Source organism: Sminthopsis crassicaudata, chromosome 2 (genome assembly GCF_048593235.1).
Source record: "Sminthopsis crassicaudata isolate SCR6 chromosome 2, ASM4859323v1, whole genome shotgun sequence".
Taxonomy (NCBI): Eukaryota; Metazoa; Chordata; class Mammalia; order Dasyuromorphia; family Dasyuridae; genus Sminthopsis; species Sminthopsis crassicaudata.
In genome coordinates this window covers 682,307,277-682,325,482 of record NC_133618.1, presented here as the reverse complement: position 1 = coordinate 682,325,482, position 18,206 = coordinate 682,307,277, and the positions used below count along the sequence as shown (strand labels likewise).

General features: G+C 55.9%; 1 protein-coding gene across 1 annotated transcript in view; it reads right to left on the bottom strand.

Annotated features, from left to right (window-relative positions):
* The window catches only part of INPP5A (inositol polyphosphate-5-phosphatase A), a 166,579-nt gene extending 155,656 nt beyond the window's left edge, over window positions 1–10,923 (bottom strand). The window contains exon 1 of the mRNA XM_074297215.1: window positions 9,897–10,923. Coding sequence (XP_074153316.1) covers window positions 9,897–9,974 — 78 coding nt within the window. The 5' untranslated portion in view covers window positions 9,975–10,923. The remainder of the gene's footprint in view (window positions 1–9,896) is intronic.
* Window positions 10,924–18,206: the final 7,283 nt, after the last annotated feature.

Sequence of the window (18,206 nt, the reverse complement as noted above, 5' to 3'; positions counted from 1 at the left end):
TGTAATTATCACAACTAACTGGTGCCGGCTAAGAAACAGAAAGGTGGATCAGTGGAAAAGAGCAGGTATACAATATCCAGCAGCAAATGAATACAGTTACCCAGTGTTTGAGAGGAACAAAGACAAGTTTGGGGGATAAGAACTCATTTGGTTAGAAAAATAAATAAAATTGTTGGGAGAGCTGGAAAGCAGTTTGACAGAATTGGCTACGGACCAATATCTTACACGATTTACTAAGATAAAGTCAAAATGAGATACAAGACTCAGCTACAAAGAGGGGTTTTATGAGAAAATTTGATGAGCATAGAAGACTTCTGGACAGGTGGGCAATTTATGAACAAACCAGAACATATAAAATGGATACTTTAGATTACATTAAATTAAAAAGATGAAAATAAAACAAATTAGGCAAGATCAAAAAGAAAGCAAAAATTGGGGGGGCGTGAAGAATTGACATGCTTCAGAAAAAGATCTAAATATATAAGTATATAATATGTAAAACTATGAGCCATTCCCCAATTGATAAAGCCTCAAAGGACATGAGCAGGCAGTTACCCAATGAAGAAACCAAAACAATGTGCACTCACATGGAAAAAAAAAATGCTCTAAGTCATTATTGACTAGAGAAATGCAAATTAAAACAACTCTGTGACACCATTTGACACTTATAAGGCTGATTAACCTGAAAGAATGTTGGAGGGGACCGGAAACATCGTGACTCATTCACTGGTGATAGCTCTGTGAGAGGATCAAATATTTTGGAGAGCAATGGGAAATCATGCCCAAAGACTTATTCAACTGCCTAACCCTGTGCCCCAGCATTCCCACTATTAGATTTGTTTCCCAAGATGATTAGGGAAAATAGAAAAGATCTACAAATTCTCAAAGATTTATAGCAGCTCTCGTGGTGGCGAAGAACTGGAAATTGTGGGGATGTCAGTCAGCTGAGGATCGGCTAGACAAAACGTGGTGTATGTTCCCGATGGAACATCACTGCTATAGGAAATGAGCTCGGTGATTTTAGAAAAGCACGGAGAGACAAAATAAATAATAATAAATAATTAATTAATGAAGAGTGAACCGAGCAGAACCACGGCATTGTTACCGTATATAGTAACAGCAGGAGTATTTTAAGAACTCTGAGCAATTAAGTCATTCTGACTATGATAAATGCCCAGATTATCAGAGATCCTATGGAGACAGATGCTGCTGCAATCCAGAAAGGAACGTGGCTGTGCTATGGGAAACGGGGAGCCGGCTGATTCAGAAAAACACGGGGAGATCTGGACTCGTGGTGCAGGATGCTGTCGTCCGCTTTCAGAGAAACAAGTGAAAGAAGGCACTAAGCACAGGAGTGCATGTGTATAAGTGTGCATGGAGATGGAGATCTAGGTGTATCTTTGTATATTTTAACCTTCTCTGGGGAAAAAGAAAAGTCAAAAGTACCCAATCGAACAAAAGAAAACCTAGAAGGGAGCAAAGAAAAGCGGAGCAGTTTTGAAAACAATGAGGATTTACTATGTGGAAGTATATTGTTTTATATTGAATCTGCTCTTATGTTTACATGGCAATTTTAAAAATAATTTTAAAATAAAAATCAAATCCCCACAATTCCGAGAAGGGTTCCTAGGCTCAACCAGACTGCCCAAGAACCCTAAGCCGGGGGTAGGGGAACCCCTTCCCATCCCCCATCTCCAGTGGGGAATAAGGGGTGTCTTTTTCAGGCATGGGCTGGATGAGATGCTGTGGGTAGCCCCTTCCATGCTGGGCCTCAGAAGTCATGGGGGTGAAGGGGGGTTAGCCTAGAAAATCCAGCTGAGTTAATGTCCCGCTGGCAAGCCAGAGGGATCCAAGGACGCCGGGAGGGGCCTTAGAGCTCACCTAGCTGCCCTCCCCCCCACCATAACCGCCCCAACCGATTCCCGGGCTCGGCCTGAAGAGGCTCCCCAAGAAGGGCCAGCAGCTCCAGAGGTCGCCCCCAAGTCCCAAAGTCTGTCTCAGCTTTGCCGTCCTCAGGGGCCTAAGGAGACCTTGGGGCGACTGACAGAACATGGCTGATGTCTCCCAGTCCCCAGGGACCACGGAGACTGCAGGCTTTTCTTCCCCTTCCCACCGGCCTTGCCATCACGGCCAGCCTCGCTCCTTCTGGCCTGACCACCCGGCGCATTAGCAGACAATGAGCCGATGCTTAGGGACGGAAGGGACCAGCGCTCCCCGGAGCTCACGGCTCTGCCTCCACTTCCCAGCAGGGACCCTGCGCCAAGGCTGGCCCAGATGTAAGGCCAAAGGGGGCAAAGCAGGAGCCCGCAGCTCCCGGCCTTCCTGGGGGGCACTTTGGTTCAGTCTCTGTCACTGAGCCCAGCAGGTCCAGCAAACTCACTAACATTAGAGTCTGGTATAGCAAAGGAAAATCATCACAGACGGGCTCCCGCAGCCCCAGTGCCCTGTGACCCCCTATACCCCATAATGCCCTGCATACCCAGTGCCCTGTGACCCCTCCAACCCCATAATCCCCTGCAGCCATGCCCTGTGACCCCCTCCAACCCCATAATCCCCCACAGCCCCAGTGCCCTGTTTCCCCCCCCCCCCGCCCCCCTGCAGCCCCAGCAGCCCTTGCTGGGGATCAGATACATGCATTTCCTGGAGAGGGCAGGAGCTCCCGGAAACAGCTAACAACAACAAGAACACGCAGTTTGCAGAGGGGGGAATCTCAGTTTAGCTTCACAACCACTAGGAAGTAGGTATCCCCATTTCACAGAAAGGGAAACTGAGGCAGGCAGCAATCAAAAGGCTTGGCCAAGGACACAACACTAACAGATATAGGAGGCAATGTCCAATTCTCCCAATCTGTGCCCGAGGGGAAGCAAGGTGGGACCACCCCGGACTGGAGTCAAGAGACTCCGGCCAAGCCGCCTGCCTTCCTGTGAGAGCCCGCTGAGATCGAGTGCACTGCATTGCGCCATCTCAAAGCTAGCATTACAGAAAGGCAGCTAGGTGGACCGTGGGTGGAGCTCCGGGTCTGGAGTCAGGGAGACCAGAGTTCAAATCCAGCCTCAGAAACTTCCTCCCTGTGTGACTCAGTTTCCCCATCTGCTAGAGAAGGCAGTGGCCAAGGGCGCCAGCGTCTCTGTGCAGAAAACCCCAAGGGGTGCCCAACTGAAACAAGGGAACAGCGCTCCCCAGGGAAAGCCCAAAGCGCCGAGCGGCTCCCGAGCAAAGGCGGGATCTGCAGACGGAAGGATCCCGCCTTCTGGCCCGGCCCCAACCAGAGGAGTCAGGCCCGGTGGGGGCTGGTTGTGAACCCGCTGCCTCCACAGAACCCCCCCAGGGCCACGGGCCAAGAACAGCCTGGCTCCCAGAGACACGACTGCCCGAGCTGCCTCAAGGGGCTCTGCCAGCGGGCCCCAGGGGAGCCACCCACCTGCCTGCCAGCTGGGGTCCTGGCTGCCCTGGCCCTCCTGCAGCGGGGTTCTGTCAAAAACAGGAAGTTGTAACAGACTCAAAAACCGTAACCTGGTGATAACGGAGGAAAAAACCCAGAAGTTCCCTAAGTGCCCCCGTGACGCCCCACCCGGCCCCCGCACCTCAGGCTGGGGCCTTCCTAATTGAACCGGGCGCTGGGTGCCTGGGAGCTCTGGCCACATCCACAGGGAGCAGCGGGCAGGAAGAGGGCTCGGTCCTGTGGGTATCGCCCATCCCTGAGGAGGGACAAGGAAGAGGCCAGGGGGTGCTCCAGCGGGCGGGAGGTGGTCTCCAGCTGGGGGCTGTTTGGTGGGATAACACACCCAGAACCTGCTAACAAGCTGCTCGGGAGGGAGGCAGAGAGTGTGCATGTGCCTGTCTCCATCTCACTGTCTTTTTCTGTCTTTCTGTGTGTGTGTGTCTCGCTCTGTCTCTGTCTCTGTTTCTGTCAGTCTCCCTGTCTATCTTCCTATGTGTGCAAATGCATGTTTCTGTGTCTCTGCCTCTGCCTCTGCCTCTGCCTCTCGGTCTCTGCCTCTGCCTCTGCCTCTGCCTCTGCCTCTGCCTCTGCCTCTCGGTCTCTGCCTCTGCCTCTGTCTCTGTCTCTGTCTCTGCCTCTGCCTCTGCCTCTGCCTCTCTCTCCCTCCCTCCTTCCTCCCTTCCTGGTCCAGGAAGCAGTCCAGCACAAGGGAAGCCACTGGGTCTCCCAGAAGGCTCCTGGACTCGTGAGGCCTTTGGGGGCAGGAATGGCGCCTCCCCACGAGAACCCCCGCCTCGAGCGCGCACTTTCGGCCGGTTCTCTGGTCAGCTTCCCACCCACCCCGCAGGAGAGAAAGGGAGCAGGGAAGCTTCACAAGAGACTCTGGCGGGTGCGGGGACTCCTCCAAGGGCCAGGCCCGGGGCCCTCCCTGCCCACCCGGGGCCACAACACAGCAGAGCCGTCTGCAGCGAGGTCCCGCTCCCTGCCTGAGAGGAGCCCATGCAGCCAAGGTTCCCACCACGTTTTCAAATGGGGCTGAGCGTGTGCAGACGCCCACCTTTGACCTGCTTCCCCACACTCCAAGAGACCTAAAAAAGAACCTCCCAGAGGACATGAGTTCAAATCCTGCCTCAGACACTTAATACTTCCTAGTTGTGTGACCCTGGGCAAGTCACTTAATCCCAAGAGCCTCCTGGGAGGCCGTCCCTGTCACCTGGCGTTGGCCAAACTCCAACAGTCACAAGATGCTGGGGGGATCCTTTAAAACCTGGGGGTGAACAACTGTTTGGACATGAAGACATTTATTGTATTTAATTTATACTCTAACATATTTAACATGTATTGGTCGACCTGCCATTGGCGGGGAGGGTTGGAGGGGAAAAATTGGCAATTGTCAACGCTGTAAAATTACCTATGCATATATCTGGTAAATAAAAACTATTATTATTTAAAAAAACAAAACAAAAAAAAACCTGGGGGGAACTTGCCCCCTGGACAGGAGCGGCAGTGGCAGCCGAGTGGCAGCTCTCACCCCCACACACACAACGTCCCCTTCCTGGAAGCAGGAGGCCTCCCGCAAGGCTTCCCGTGGCATCTCCCCCTGAGCCGCCCAGCCCCGCCCAGGGAGGGAAGGAAGAGCTTGGGCCTGGCCGGGCCAGCCGGGAGCCGGGAGAGCCAGTATGACACTTCACCCCTCACAGGGACGCTGCTAACCCTTCTGATCCCAGGCCGAGCCCCCGCAGAAGCAGACTAAAGCGGGAGGCGGCCGCCCTGGCCCCACACCGGTCCGGCTGCCCCAAGTCAAGCCTTCCCCTGCCGAGCGTCCCGGGGCTTCGGAAGTCAGAGCACCCCCAAGGGGGCTGCGTCTCCAAAGGGAGGTCGGACGGGTGCTGTCCGCGGGGCCTGAGGGAGCGGCCATGCGGGGACCCCGAGGAGGGAGAGGGAGGAAGGGCCAGCCCGAGGGCCAAGAAGGCCTGGATTCGAGGTCATGGGCTTGGTGACCTGGACGTTCAGCCCGCCTCCCACGCCACAAGGGCAGGGTCTGGGAGACTAAGAATTGCCTCTCCGGGAGAAAGCCTGGCTCCCCACGGAAGTTCATGCCGTGGAAGGAGGGACTGGAGGAGCCCGACCCAACCCGCCTTGAGGGTGAATGATGGAGCAGGAGAGCCGCCTCCTCCAGAGGGTCATCTGCACTCAGAGAGGGGAGCCCAGAGGCGGCTGGGGATGGTCAGAGGGCCTGGCCACAAGCGGGTCCGGAGCGGGGAAGTGGTGAGCCCCCTCCGGGGAGGCAGGATGTGCCTGTGGAGCAGGGAAGGACGGCCCGGCCCCGGGTTCGAGCACATGCACACAGCATGCATGAAAGCATGTAAACACACCTGTGCCATACAAGCACATGGTACGTGTGTACAGCACACACTCCTGCACGAACTGTGTGAGCACAAACATATGTGTGCATGCACGAGCAGACTGTACTGTGTATAATGCATCCCTGCATCAACACGCACGTGAGCACACAGACATATATGTGCTGCACAAGCAGATTGTGCACGTGTGTGCAGTACACGCATCAGCACGCACGAAAGCCTGCAAGCACACCTGGGTTGCACAAGCACACAGTTCACTCGCTGGCCAGCCCTGCGAGGAGAGACCTGTTCCCCGTGAGCCGCACTGCCCATGAAGAGCTCTGTGGGGACGCCGAGCGGCCGGCGACCCTGGGTCAGCTTTGGGAGCTGGCACACCAGCACTCACTGACAAATGGGAGGAAGGGGCCCCCGATGGCATCCGAGATCCTGGGTCTCAGGGGGAAAACCCCCGCAGAGGCAGAAGATCCCGAGTAGCTCCTGTGCCCCACAGTGCGACGGGAAAGGGCTATAAAGCCCAGACTGACTTAGTTTCCCCAACATGTCCAATCACCTCCCAAGGCCAGCTACTGACACTGGACATCCCTGAGGGGAAAGCACCAAAGAGGGGAGCCCTGGACCCCAGCATAGAAACAATGGGGAGGCTGAGGAGAAAGCACGAAGCGGGGAGTCCCAACCCCCTGCGGACTCTAATTATGCTGCCCCCCAGGCCACGCCTGCCAGTCTCCCAACAAGGTAGAAAAGCTTTGACGTCGTTCCTAAGGACAGAAATCCAGCCTCCACCGGCTCGCGCTGACTGAAGGGGATTTGAATGACTGTGAGCAAGAGGATGTCCTCAATCCCCTCCAGATACTGACCCCCTATAAAATTAGGGGGCCTGCAAAATTGGGGTCTGCCCAGCCCACAGAGACACAAACATATGAACTTTGGCCTCCCCCCCCCATTTTGGATGGAGCCAAAATCCAGACTGGACGCCACAAAGGAGGCTTCGCCCTAGGAGGCCATCCTCACTGAGGGCCCGGTGGGCCGCAGCCAAGTTTTACCGGCCTCTCTCACTGGCATCGGGAATCTCCTACTCCAGTCCGAGTACTGCCCCAAGGCCTCGATGGCCCCAGGGTCTCCACCACCCCAGGGCCTCCATCCCCCTGCTATCAGGCTTCCCCTCCTCCAGCCCTGCCATTAGTGCCAGAGGAAGCACCAGGGATTCTCAGGTGATGAGGGGCCACGCTGGAGTCCCAGCTTCTTCATTCCCTGCTCCCCAGGACGGAGCCTCCCCCAGCTCAGGTGCCCTGTCTGCCCTGAGTCAGGCCCGTGTCCTCGCCCAGCCCCGCCTCCCTGGGGCCAGCTTTCCATTTAAGCAAGGTCTCGATAAGTGGTTCACTGACTTACAGCCTGCAGCAGCAGCCTGCCTCCCCAGCTTCCCCCCTCCCCCCTCCCCCCCCCTGCCTGGCATACAGCAGGCACTTAATAAGTGCTGCCAGACTGACGACAGAGAGCCGCCCTCTGGCTGCTGCCAGCATCCTCCCCAGCGCAGGCCTCCCTGGGGAGGCTCCAGCCTCAGGAAGTCTTCCTTTCCCAGGCCTCGAGGCTTTCCCTCAGAAGCCTTTCCATCAGCAGCCCCCACACGAGACAGACAACAGTCAGGGATATTTGAACATGTCTACGCTGTCGCCATCCCACCCGGAGTGCCGCCCATCTCACAGGAGAAGGGCACTCGGTCGCCGGGCACCAGCGAGCAGAGGCCCAGGAGGCACCTGGTGCTGTTCTAGGCCACTCTCAGATAGAATTTCCCAGCTTCCCCGGTCCTCTCACCAAGCCTCAGCCTGAGGGCCACCCCAAAGACAAGTCAGACATGGGACAAGCCTAGGCTCCCAAGGTCCCACCCATGGGCCTCCACATTTGAGATTTGGCTCTTCCAGCCCCCACATCTTCAGCTGTGTAGACACCCTTTCTCTGCCCTGCCATTAACCCAGGAGAGCCAGAGGCTTTCATTCAACAACAAGCCTGGATTCCCAGAAGCCCATGGGGAAGCCGCCGCAGCAGCGGGGACCAGCTCGTGTTGGGGCTCGGGGCTCAGCACTGCCTATTCTCTGGGAAATGAGGAGGCTGGCGGGCAGAGGCCCCTGCAAGCTCTTCGGGAGACAGGAGGGGAGAGGGGGCAGGGGCACCTGGGAGGGACCCCAACGAATCACAAGAAAACAGAAGAAAGCCTGTGGCATCCGGAGTGCCAGCCCGGCCTGCCCCGGCCCGCTGCTTGCCTCCCTTCCCTTTGCAAAGGTCACAAAGGGCTGAGGGTCTCAAAGTCAGACTGGCATTCCAGTTTCTCAGACACAAACTCATTTTGCTTGGGCGCAAGCGGGGCCGGCATGGGGCCCTGATCTAGAGTTTCAGCCCTCAGTGGAGGCCCCGGCCCTGACCTAGAGCTTCAGCCTTCAGCGGAGGCCCTGGCCCTGACCTAGAGCTTCAGCCTTCAGTGGAGGCCCTGGCCCTGACCTAGAACTTCGGCTCTCAGCAGAGGCCCCGGCCCTGACCCAGAACTTCGGTCCTCAGCGGAGGCCCCGGCCTTGGCCCCAGCCTTGGCCCCGGCCGGCCCATTCAGGAGCCCATTCACCTCCAACTGGCTTCCGGACAAGGCAAATGTTTCTCCAGGCAAAAATGCTTCAAAGTTTCTTTCAGACACAACGGTGCAAAATGTCCCATTTCCCTTTGGAACGGGACTAGAGACCAGGGGGAGGGGAGGCCCAGAGAGCCCCAATCTACCGGCGGGCTGGCACAGGGGGTGCTGGCTGGGACGGAGAGGGGCAGGGAGGGGGACGGAGAAGCCGCCCCCTCCCCTCCAACATTTCCCAGGACCTAAGCGCGCACTCACAGGCCGGGCCATGCTGGGCCATGGGGCCAGGTCAAACCCCCCACATGCCCCCGTTCTGAAATGCCCAGATCCTAGCCTCGGAGGATGGCTGTGGAGGGGGAGGCAGCAGCCCGCCCCTCCCCCCACCATGAGGCACCTTTCAAAGTAAAAGGCAAGTTTTTGGGCCCAGAAGGAGGCGGCTGAGCTGGGTGGGGGTGGGGCCCCTCAGGAACCAGAGCGGGGAAGGCTTTAGGAGGATCCGAGCAAGTGGGCACCCCCAGAGCCAGGAGATGGCGGGGGCTCCGGGCAGGGCTCTACAGGAAAGCCTCGGTTTCCCTTTTCTGCCAGAGCAGTGGGGCAAGCTCAGCGCGGGAGAGCCGCAGCAGGCTTCTGCTTGGGGGTGGGGGCGCTGAGGTTGTCGGGGAGGGAGGGAGGGGTCGCGAGAGGGGAGGGCCCTGCGCTTGGGCAGCAGAAAGGGCCGAGTGCTCCCCGGATCCCAGGGGGATGCGCTCCTTGGGAGCGGGCAGGAAGGCAGGCCTGGCCAGCCCGAGGCCTGGGCCAGCTGGAGGGAGGGAGGGGCGGGGGCTGCCTCGGCCGCGGCGGCTAATTGGCTGGGGGGGAGCGGGAGGGAGCGGGCCGCCCTCCCCGAGCCCAGCTTTGCTGCAGCTTTTGGGGCTCTCCGTTAAGGGAGAGCCGGGGAGAGGGAAGTTGGGGTGAGGCCCGCCCCTCCCAAGCTGGCGCGAGCCTAGGCAAAGGTCGGCGGGCCGGGAACGGCGGGGGCAGGGGGCGGTCCGGGGGAAGCGGACCCCGGCCCCCCCCCCCCCCCCCCCCCCCCCCGGCAGCGCGGCCGGGCCCCACTCCGGAGGGAGGGACGGGGGGAGCCGGGAGGGAGGGGCCGCTCCCTGGCACAAACGCCGGGCAAGGCGGGGCGGGGCGGGGCCGGGCCGGCCCGGGAAGGGGCGGCCACATCTTGCCCAGCGCCGGACCGGGCCAAGCGGCCTGGCGCACGGGCCGAGCCCCAGGAAGACAGGGCTGTCATTCCCAAGGATCCCCCAGACGCAGGAAAGCCTCCCGGGGGCGGGGTGGGAGGGGGCTCAGGCGCGTCCCCTCCCCAGCTCCGCCCCACCCACCCCCCTTCGCCACCGTCCGGTCTCGGGGCGGGGCCTCCGCTGCCCCAGGTGTGGAGCGGCGGCCCCCGGCGCCCGGACAGCGCCCGCCCGCCCCGCTGCCCCCCGCGCCCACTTACGTCGTCGAAGAGCGAGCCCACGTTGGCCGTGACGAGAAGGATCCCGGTGCCGCCGGCTCCCGCCGCTTTCCCGGCCATCGCGCCGGGCCGGGTGGTCGCCGGGCGGGCGGGGCGGCCGTGGGACGTGCAGGCGGTCGGAGGAAGCTGTGCCCGACGGCGGGGGGCGCCGAGCGGCCCGGAGCCCCGGGCTCGGCCGGGGGGCGCCCGGAAGGCTGACTCTGGTCCGCGGGGCCGCGAGCTCGGGGCCCAGGCCGGGGCTGGAGAGCAAGCTCAGGCGGAGGCGGCCCCGACGGGGCGGGCGGAGGCGGCGGGCAGCGGGCAGCGCCGGTGGCAGCAGCGGCGGCGGCGGCGGCGGAGCCGGGGACTGCGCCCCGGGCGCATCGCGGGCGGCTCGGGGCCGCGCTCAGGTTCCCGCTCGGGGCTGGGACCGGGGCGGCGGCGGCGGGAGAACGGACAGGGCCCTCGGACGGGGCGGGCCGGCCCGCGGGCTGCGGGATCGCGCGTCCGGCTGGGCCCGCTCCGCTCCCGGGTTTCGGCTCCCTGGCCCTCCTGGCCCGTCCCGGAGCCTCCCGCCCGGCCGGACTCGACACTCCCGGCCTGCTTCAGCGCTCCCGGTCCGCAGCCATTCGGTGCCTGCCAGGAAAGTTCCCGCTGCCGCCGCGGCCGCCGCCGTGTCCCTGCTCTTGGCAAGTTCCTGCAGGAGGAGGGGGAGGAGGCAGGGGCGGGGCGGGGGCGGGGCCCGGAGTGGGCGGGGTCTTCGAGAGGCGGGGCCGGCAGCTCCGGGTGGGGGGGCGGGGGGGGGGCGCTGGAGGCCCAGCGGCCCGGGCCGGCCGTGCGTGCGTACGTACGGCCTTCCTGCGTGGGGCCTCCGGTCCGGCCGGCCGCGCGTGGGCCACCGCCCCGCCGCCCCCTCCTCCCGTGCTCGCGCCTCGGCTCCTCGGCTGCAGCGATCGCGGCGGGGGGCGTCCCGGCCTTCGGGGCTCCGGGGCTCCTCGGCTCCGCTCGGCTCCGCTCGGCTCTGCGCCCCGTGACGTCACGGCCGGTCTGAGACCGCTGCGGCGCTCTTAAAGGGGCCACGCCACCAACCCCACGGCCGGGGGCGGGGAGAGGAGGGGGAGAGGAGGAATGGCCGGCCCCTCCCCCGCCACTGCCTCCCGGCTGCCTGCTGGAGGGGGGGGGAGGCGAATAAAGGAAGAAGGCCGGCGGGGAGCGTGTTTGTGTGCAAGTGTCTGAGGGGAAATGCGTGACGGGGGTGGCGGGAGGGGGCAAAGTGTTCCGTGCGCCTTTGTGATGTGAGTCGGTTAATGCGTGTTCGCGGGTCTGGGTGTGCGTGGGATTGTGAATGTGGGTTTGTGTATATGTGGGGCAGGGTGTAAATGCGTGTTTGTGGCTGCTTGGGAATGTTTCGGTGTGGACGTGGAAGTGGGGGGGGTGTAGACCGGGTGTAGATGCGTGTCTGCATTTGTGTCGGGGTGGAAGTACGTGAGGGGGTGTAAAAGTGAGTGTACCTGTATGCGTGTGTTTGTGGAGAGGGTAAGTGGGCTTTGGGCGTCTCAGTGCCAATGGACGCGTCTGTGTAAACACTTGTGCTGTGGGTGTGAATGTGTGTCCTGTTGCTGCATGTGTTTGTGCATGGCTAGGTGTAAGTGTGTGGGGATAGATTTGTATTGTGGGGGGCCGTGTATGAGGGTCTAAATACATGTGTTGGGGGATGTAGGTGTAAATATGAGGGTGTGTGTCTGGATATAAATGGATGCGGTGGGGAGTAAATACGGGTCTGGGTCAGTGTGTTTCGTGTATCCCTTCTAAAGCCCCAACCCAGAGGCTCCAGCTTTGCCCCAGGGGACAAAATGAAGGTGGGGAAAGTTGGGAAAGAGATGCCTTCTGGTTAAATGAAGCGGAGACAAGGCCAGCTACTGGGCCGGGGAGATTTCCCGGGAGGTTCTTTCCTCTGCCTGTCACCACCCGAGAAGTTCAGTCCCCAACCCATGGGAGCTGCCGGGGCCCTGACTCCCCACCCCCTTCCCAGGCTGGCTCTCCCCAAGCCTTTCCATCCAGCAATATTTCCATTTGTGTCTTCTTCACCCAGCGTGCTGAGCGGTATCCTCTAAACAACTGGATTGTGGGAATACCAACAAATTACCCAGGGAGCACCCCACTGCTAGGAGGCTTGGTCTGGAGTCAGGGGACTCAAATCCAGCCTCACACACGAATAGCCACGTGACTCTGGGCAAGACTCATAACCCACTTTGCCTTAATGGCAAGCCATTCCAGCATCCCTACCAAAATAAAAACAACAAGCACGGATGATCTGGCCCACAGGGTCACAATAACAACAAATTATGCCGGCTTTCCATGGGTCATTCCTGCCCCCAACACACCATCTGCAGGAGGGGATCAAGCATTTTTGGTTTGTTGTTGTCTTTGTATTTTAAAAAGATCTGGTTATCTCCCCTCCCAGAACTAGAATCATTCGAGAAGATCAATGGAAGAATCAAGAGTATGTTCTTGTAGCAGATCTCAGTCCACTCAAAGAGGCAGAGGACATACACAGGCAGATCCCAAAGTGGCATGTTACTCCAGGGAGGGTAACTTCCGTTATCCTAACACACGACGCTTCTCCCTGGCTGGGCAGAGTAGTGTTTTTTCCAAAGGTGGCGGAGACCAGACAGAATTCTAATCTGGATCTGATTCTCACTATCAAAAAGAAATTAGTCCTCGGAGAAGAGATGACGAGAACCTTACAAGGAATAATCTTTTCTGGAGCCACTGAAGCAGGAAAAGGAAAGCAGGCAGTCCGGGGGGCACCCTTGTTGGCGGGGAGCAGAATGAAAAGATCTCCCAGATAGCTAAGTAGAATTCCCCCCATGGATGGGACAATGGATAGAGTGCTGAGCTCAGAGACAGAAAACATGGCTTCCAGTCTCACCTCAGTTGTTTACTTAGTTGTATACGTCTGAGCAAATCTACTGCCTTCTTTCAGCCCCAGGTTTCTCTTCTGTAAAATCAGGATGATAATAGCACTCAAATCTAAAAGCTCCATAAATGCTCACTATTATTCAGAGAACAGCAGCCTGGAAGGGAAGGGAAATTCTTGAAAATAACATACAGAAGGCATTTTGGAGGAAAGGGGGAGAATTGTCCCAGATTTGTGTGGGCTCCGAGGCCTGACTGTCTAGTTCTTCATATCGAGAGATCTAGCCTCATTCTTGGGTGATCTAACTACAGGTGCCTGATTGCTATCAGAAGTCTCCATTTTGGTTTTGATTCTGAGAGTAGAACAACATAGAGGACAGTATTAGACAAACCAGAAAGGGTAGTGTGGTTGGGTTCGTATGTTAGGGTCTATGAGGTTTTTTTTTAATCAGGATAGACAATGGGATCTGGAGCTTTACGTGGACTAAAAAGGGAAGTAAGAAAAAGTTACAAGATGAATGCAAAAGTGAGGCTTGGGAATAATGTCAGTGAGCAGGATGGCTTCAGAAAAACCTAGAAAGATTTGCACAATTGCTGTAGAGGGAAGTGAGCAAGACCAGCACATCAGTGTACACAGTAATAGCAGCGTTGTGAAACTGAGCAACTGAATGACTTAGCTCTTCTCATCAACCCAAAAATCCACGATGATCCCATAGGGCTCGCGATGAAAAATGCTATCTCCCTACAGAGAAAGAACTGGTATCTTCCAAACACAGACTGAAGCATATTATTTTTCACTTTATGGTTTTCTTTTATGTATTTTTTTAAGTTTGAGTTTTCTTCCGCAAAATGAGTAATGTGAAGATGATTTACACGACTGTACATATATAACTTGTATCAAATTGCTTACTGTTTCATGAGAGGGGGGAGAAATAGAATTTGGAACTCAACATTTAAAAAGAAGTTAAAAGTTGTTCATTTTTCTTCATCAATATATACATATGTTCATATGTAATTGGGGGAAAATAAAATGTTAATTGCAATTTTTTAAAAAGTAGAGAATGATTCAGAAAAACCAAGAAAAGCAGTTGTGGTTTGGTTTGGGGGAGCCCACTTGGCTTGGATGGGACAGGGAGACCTGAACCCAGGGAGAAACCGGAGCTGCCCAGTTTTCAGGCTTCTTCTGTCTCTCCCTTCCCAAGGAGAGGGAGCAGAGTGATTGGAAAGGGCAGGACAAACAGCTTTTAATGGGTCCCCAAGGGTAATTAGGGAGAAAACTTCACTGTAGCTGTTGAGCTCAAGTGAGCAGGCCCAAATGAGCTACCCAAAGTCCTGGACTTGGGAAGCCACCAACAGTGGTGTTTGAGGAACTGTGGAACGTGAGGAAAAGTGCCTCTGATCTAAAGAAGTGTCCACGGAGTCCAGTTTCCTAAAAGTGGGAAGAGAATTGAACTTGCAGATTAGAGGGTGTTGGACGTGAGCATTCTTGCTAAGACCTGAGAATGTGTTAAAGGGACAGAGAGCAGCCCACCTAAGAAGTGCGGGTTGTAGATTGTTAGCAGGGCTTCCTTAAGTCCCACCCAAATCACTCTGTGCCCTTTTTGGGCTTACTCACCTTGTCCATGGGGAATACAGTAGATAGAGCTTATCTCAACCTTAGTTGTCAGTATTTTTGATAATGTCTCCTGCTGGCTTTGTTATGGACGGGACCCCTAGATCTCCACCTCACATGGCTCCGAACCCCAGTATTGACTTATCTATATCCCCCAGGAAATCACCCCCACATCATGGCGGAATCTGATTTCAGTACATTCAGAACAAAGCGAGCCCTTTTGGTGACGTTGGTGCTTTTGGTCCCACTCCCTACACTCCATTGGCCTCACACCCAATCAGGTGCCAAAACTGGGCTTTTCCCAGCACCCCTCGCAGCCATGCCCCTCCGTCCTTGCCCCAAATGGCGGTACTCAGTTCCCCCAAGCCGGAGCTTCCGCGAGAGCTCAGCAACTCCTTGCTGGGGCTCTCCTTGACCCCCTCAGTCACAGACTCTGTCTCTCTCTTGAAATTACTTTGTGTCCCTTTTTTAGATATATTGTAGCTACTTGTCTCTGTATACATTGTATCCAGGACAGGAAGGAAGGTCATTGAGAGCTGCTCTGGGGCCTTCCTCCGAGTAATCCCAGCCCCGATCAAAGGGTCACCAGTTTGCAACGTGAGCTCCTCTGACAGCTGGGCCAGTCCCCGGATGTTCTCCCCCCCATCCTTCTCTCTGGACTCCCGTCTTCCACCTTCATGCCTTTGCTTGTGCAAAGAGACAACTAGGTGGCGCCACGGCGCCCAAGAGCTGACCCTCCAATCAGGAATATTTAAGTTCAAAACTAGCCTCAGACACTAGCTGGGTGACCGTGGGCAAATCACTTAACTGCTGGCTGCCTCAGTCTTCCCAACAGTAAAATGGGGAAAATAACGTCACCTACGTCTCAGGGGTTGGGAGTCTCCAGTGAGAGTATATTGTAGCAGATGCTATAGAAACCTTACTCCCCTCCTTTCTCCTGCTCCTCACCCCTAGAATAAGCATTCTCCTTTTTCTACCTCGTGGAGTCCCCCTCTTCAAGATGTAGTTTAGGCTCCCCCACTCCCACCCCCATCTTGCTCAGGAAGCCTTTTCCCCAGTCCCTTAGTCCTGGCCCTCCCTCCCAAACTGCCTTCTTTGCAATCGCTGCCTCTGTATTTATGTTGCAGATCACTTTTGTTATCTCCCATTCGGAGTGGATTACTCTCAGAGAGCCGGGACCCAAAAAAGCTGACTGACTGGTTGATTAATTTCCTTGTACAGCACTGGCCATTAATAGAGAAGTATCCAGTGGAAAGATGGGAGACTGTGGGTAGAAGGCCGCACAGGGCGGGCATTCTCACCATGTTGCAAGTCTGCTTCCAGAGAACACGCGGGACCGGGGCCAGGCTGGCCCGGAGCAGCTCTCTCTGAGAGCGCCCCGGGGATCTGGACGTTGGCTCTGCACTTATCGATGGCCTGAACAAGTCACCCGACAAGCAGTAATTAGGTACCTGCTGTGTGCTAGACCCTAGGGAGATGATTAAAAGCCCTTGTACTTCCAGAGCCCACCTTCTCTCTGGAAAGACAATGCTTGCTGGAGCACTGGAGCACACACACACACACACACACACACACACACACTCATAGCCTCTACAAAGTAGGAACAAAGGACAGAGCAGGACAGAAGGAGCTAGGTGAAGGGGACAGACTGGTTGCCGGCTTTGTAGTTGGCGAAGCTGGGTTCAAAGCCTGCCTTCCATACTTGTGTCTCCATGAGCTCAGGCAAGCCATTTGATCCATATAGCCAAAAGCTGACATCCACGGAGCCTGTACAAAAATTCATCTCACTTTTTTCTCAGGCCTGGAAGGGAGAGTTATCCTATCTCCATTTCACAGATGTGGAATGGAAGCTAACAGAAGTTAAGTGACTTACCCAGAATCCCAGTGTCTGAGGCTGGATTTGAACCTCATCGTCCAGACTCGGTCCAGAACTCTGGTACCTCTTAGCTGCTTGATGGGCCTCAGGTTTTTGGTAATAAAATGAAGAAGGACTCTGAGCTCTAACCCATGATCCTCTAAGTCTGAGCACATGCCTTGGGGCTAGAGGCATTTGAGTCACAGAAGTCAAGGAAGGCAGAACAAAGACCCTGGAGGACAGAGTGGGGACCCCAGCCCCTGGGGGCAGATTTGACCACAGGAATGGGAGGCCTGAGGGAGCAGCTTAGTGAGCTGATATGGAGTCAGGAAAGCACCCAGGGGGCCATAGATGCATCCCTTAACCTCTGAGCCTGAAGCAACTTGGAAAGACTTCAGGTTAAAGAGAAATAGAGGTTCCTAAGCAAAGCATCACCCACACTAGGGAAGTCACTGGCTTGTGCTCCCATAAGCATGAGTCTTACCTTTGGACTCCAAAAATGAATCTCACAAGTACAGGATGAGGGAGGGATGGCTGAGCGACCTGGGCCGAAGGACTTCTGAGTTCCTTCCGACTCGGAGATTCTGGGAGAATCGGGGAGAGGCAGGGAGGGAAGGAGGGAAGACATTAAAAGAGAGAAAGAAAGAGAAGAGGAGGGGGAGAGGGGCAAAGGAAAGTGAGAAGCCCAGGATAGAGTCTTGGAGGACTCACCTGGATTAGAAAGTGAAAAGAATGATAAAACTTTGGAAAGGAACACTAAAGAACTAAAAAAATTATTTCAAAAATTATAAAGCAAAAACAATATGGCAGCTGCCCCGGGTGTTGTGTTCTGTTCTGCTTCCACTCTTCCATCTCACAGGAGTCTCTCTTAATTGTTTTGATTTGGGAGTTTGAAGGAGGGTTTGAGGGTTTTTTGTTGAGGGTTTGCAATCTTCCAGCCAATAAATTAAAAACTACTAAAGCAAGGGTCTGAGACAGTTTTCTAAAGGAGATGCCAGCTTATTAGCTCACTATTTACCTACAGAGATATTTCCATCTGATACTAGCAGATCCCCCCAAGAGAGTCAGCTTTCTACAAGGAACCAGATTCTCCCGGTTTGTCCCCATCTGTGCCATCTTTGCCTTGTAGCTCAAATAACTTTTTTTTTTAAAAGTTCATCTGGGGGCAGCTGGGTGGAGCAGTGGATAGAGCACCAGCCTTGAATTCAGGAGGACCAGAGTTCAAAACTGGTCTCAGACACTTAACACTTCCTAGCTGCGTGATCCTGGGTAAGTCACTTAACCCCAGCCTTATAAAATAAAATAAAAGTTCATCTGAGGGATGCTGGCCAATCCTCTCTACTTGCTTTTAAACATAAATGGGGGAGGGAGCTTCCCTTTCATATCACAGAAAGAAGCAGCTATGGATAGTAAGGGGGCTCCATTGAGAGCTTGTGGACTACAAGAGACAGAAGATCAGTTAGCCAGCCCCCCAAAAACCCTTATTAGGTGCCCCCTATGATACGGCACTGTGCAAAGTACTGGGGATACAAAAAGAGGCAAAAGAGAATAATCCCTGTCCTCAAGAAGCTCCCAGTCTAACAAGGAAACAGAATGCAAACAAATGCATATAAACAAGCCTCGTAAAATATAAATGGCAAATAATTAGCAGAGAGAAGGCCCAAGAACAAAGAGGGGCTGGGAAGGCTCCTTGGAAGAGGCAGGCTTTTGAGCACCCCTTCCCAGGCTGGGTTTGCTGCTGCTGCTGCTGTTGCTCATGTATCTCTTGCTGCTGCTGAGGTTGTTGATGTTGTGCTGGTTGCTGTTGTTGTTATTGTATCTTTTGCTGCTGCTGTTGTGGCAACCATTAGGGATTGTTGCTTTTTGTTTCCCTCAGTGTATTTTTAAGGTTGTCTAGCTTGTTTTTAATGGTCCGGAGGATTTCAAG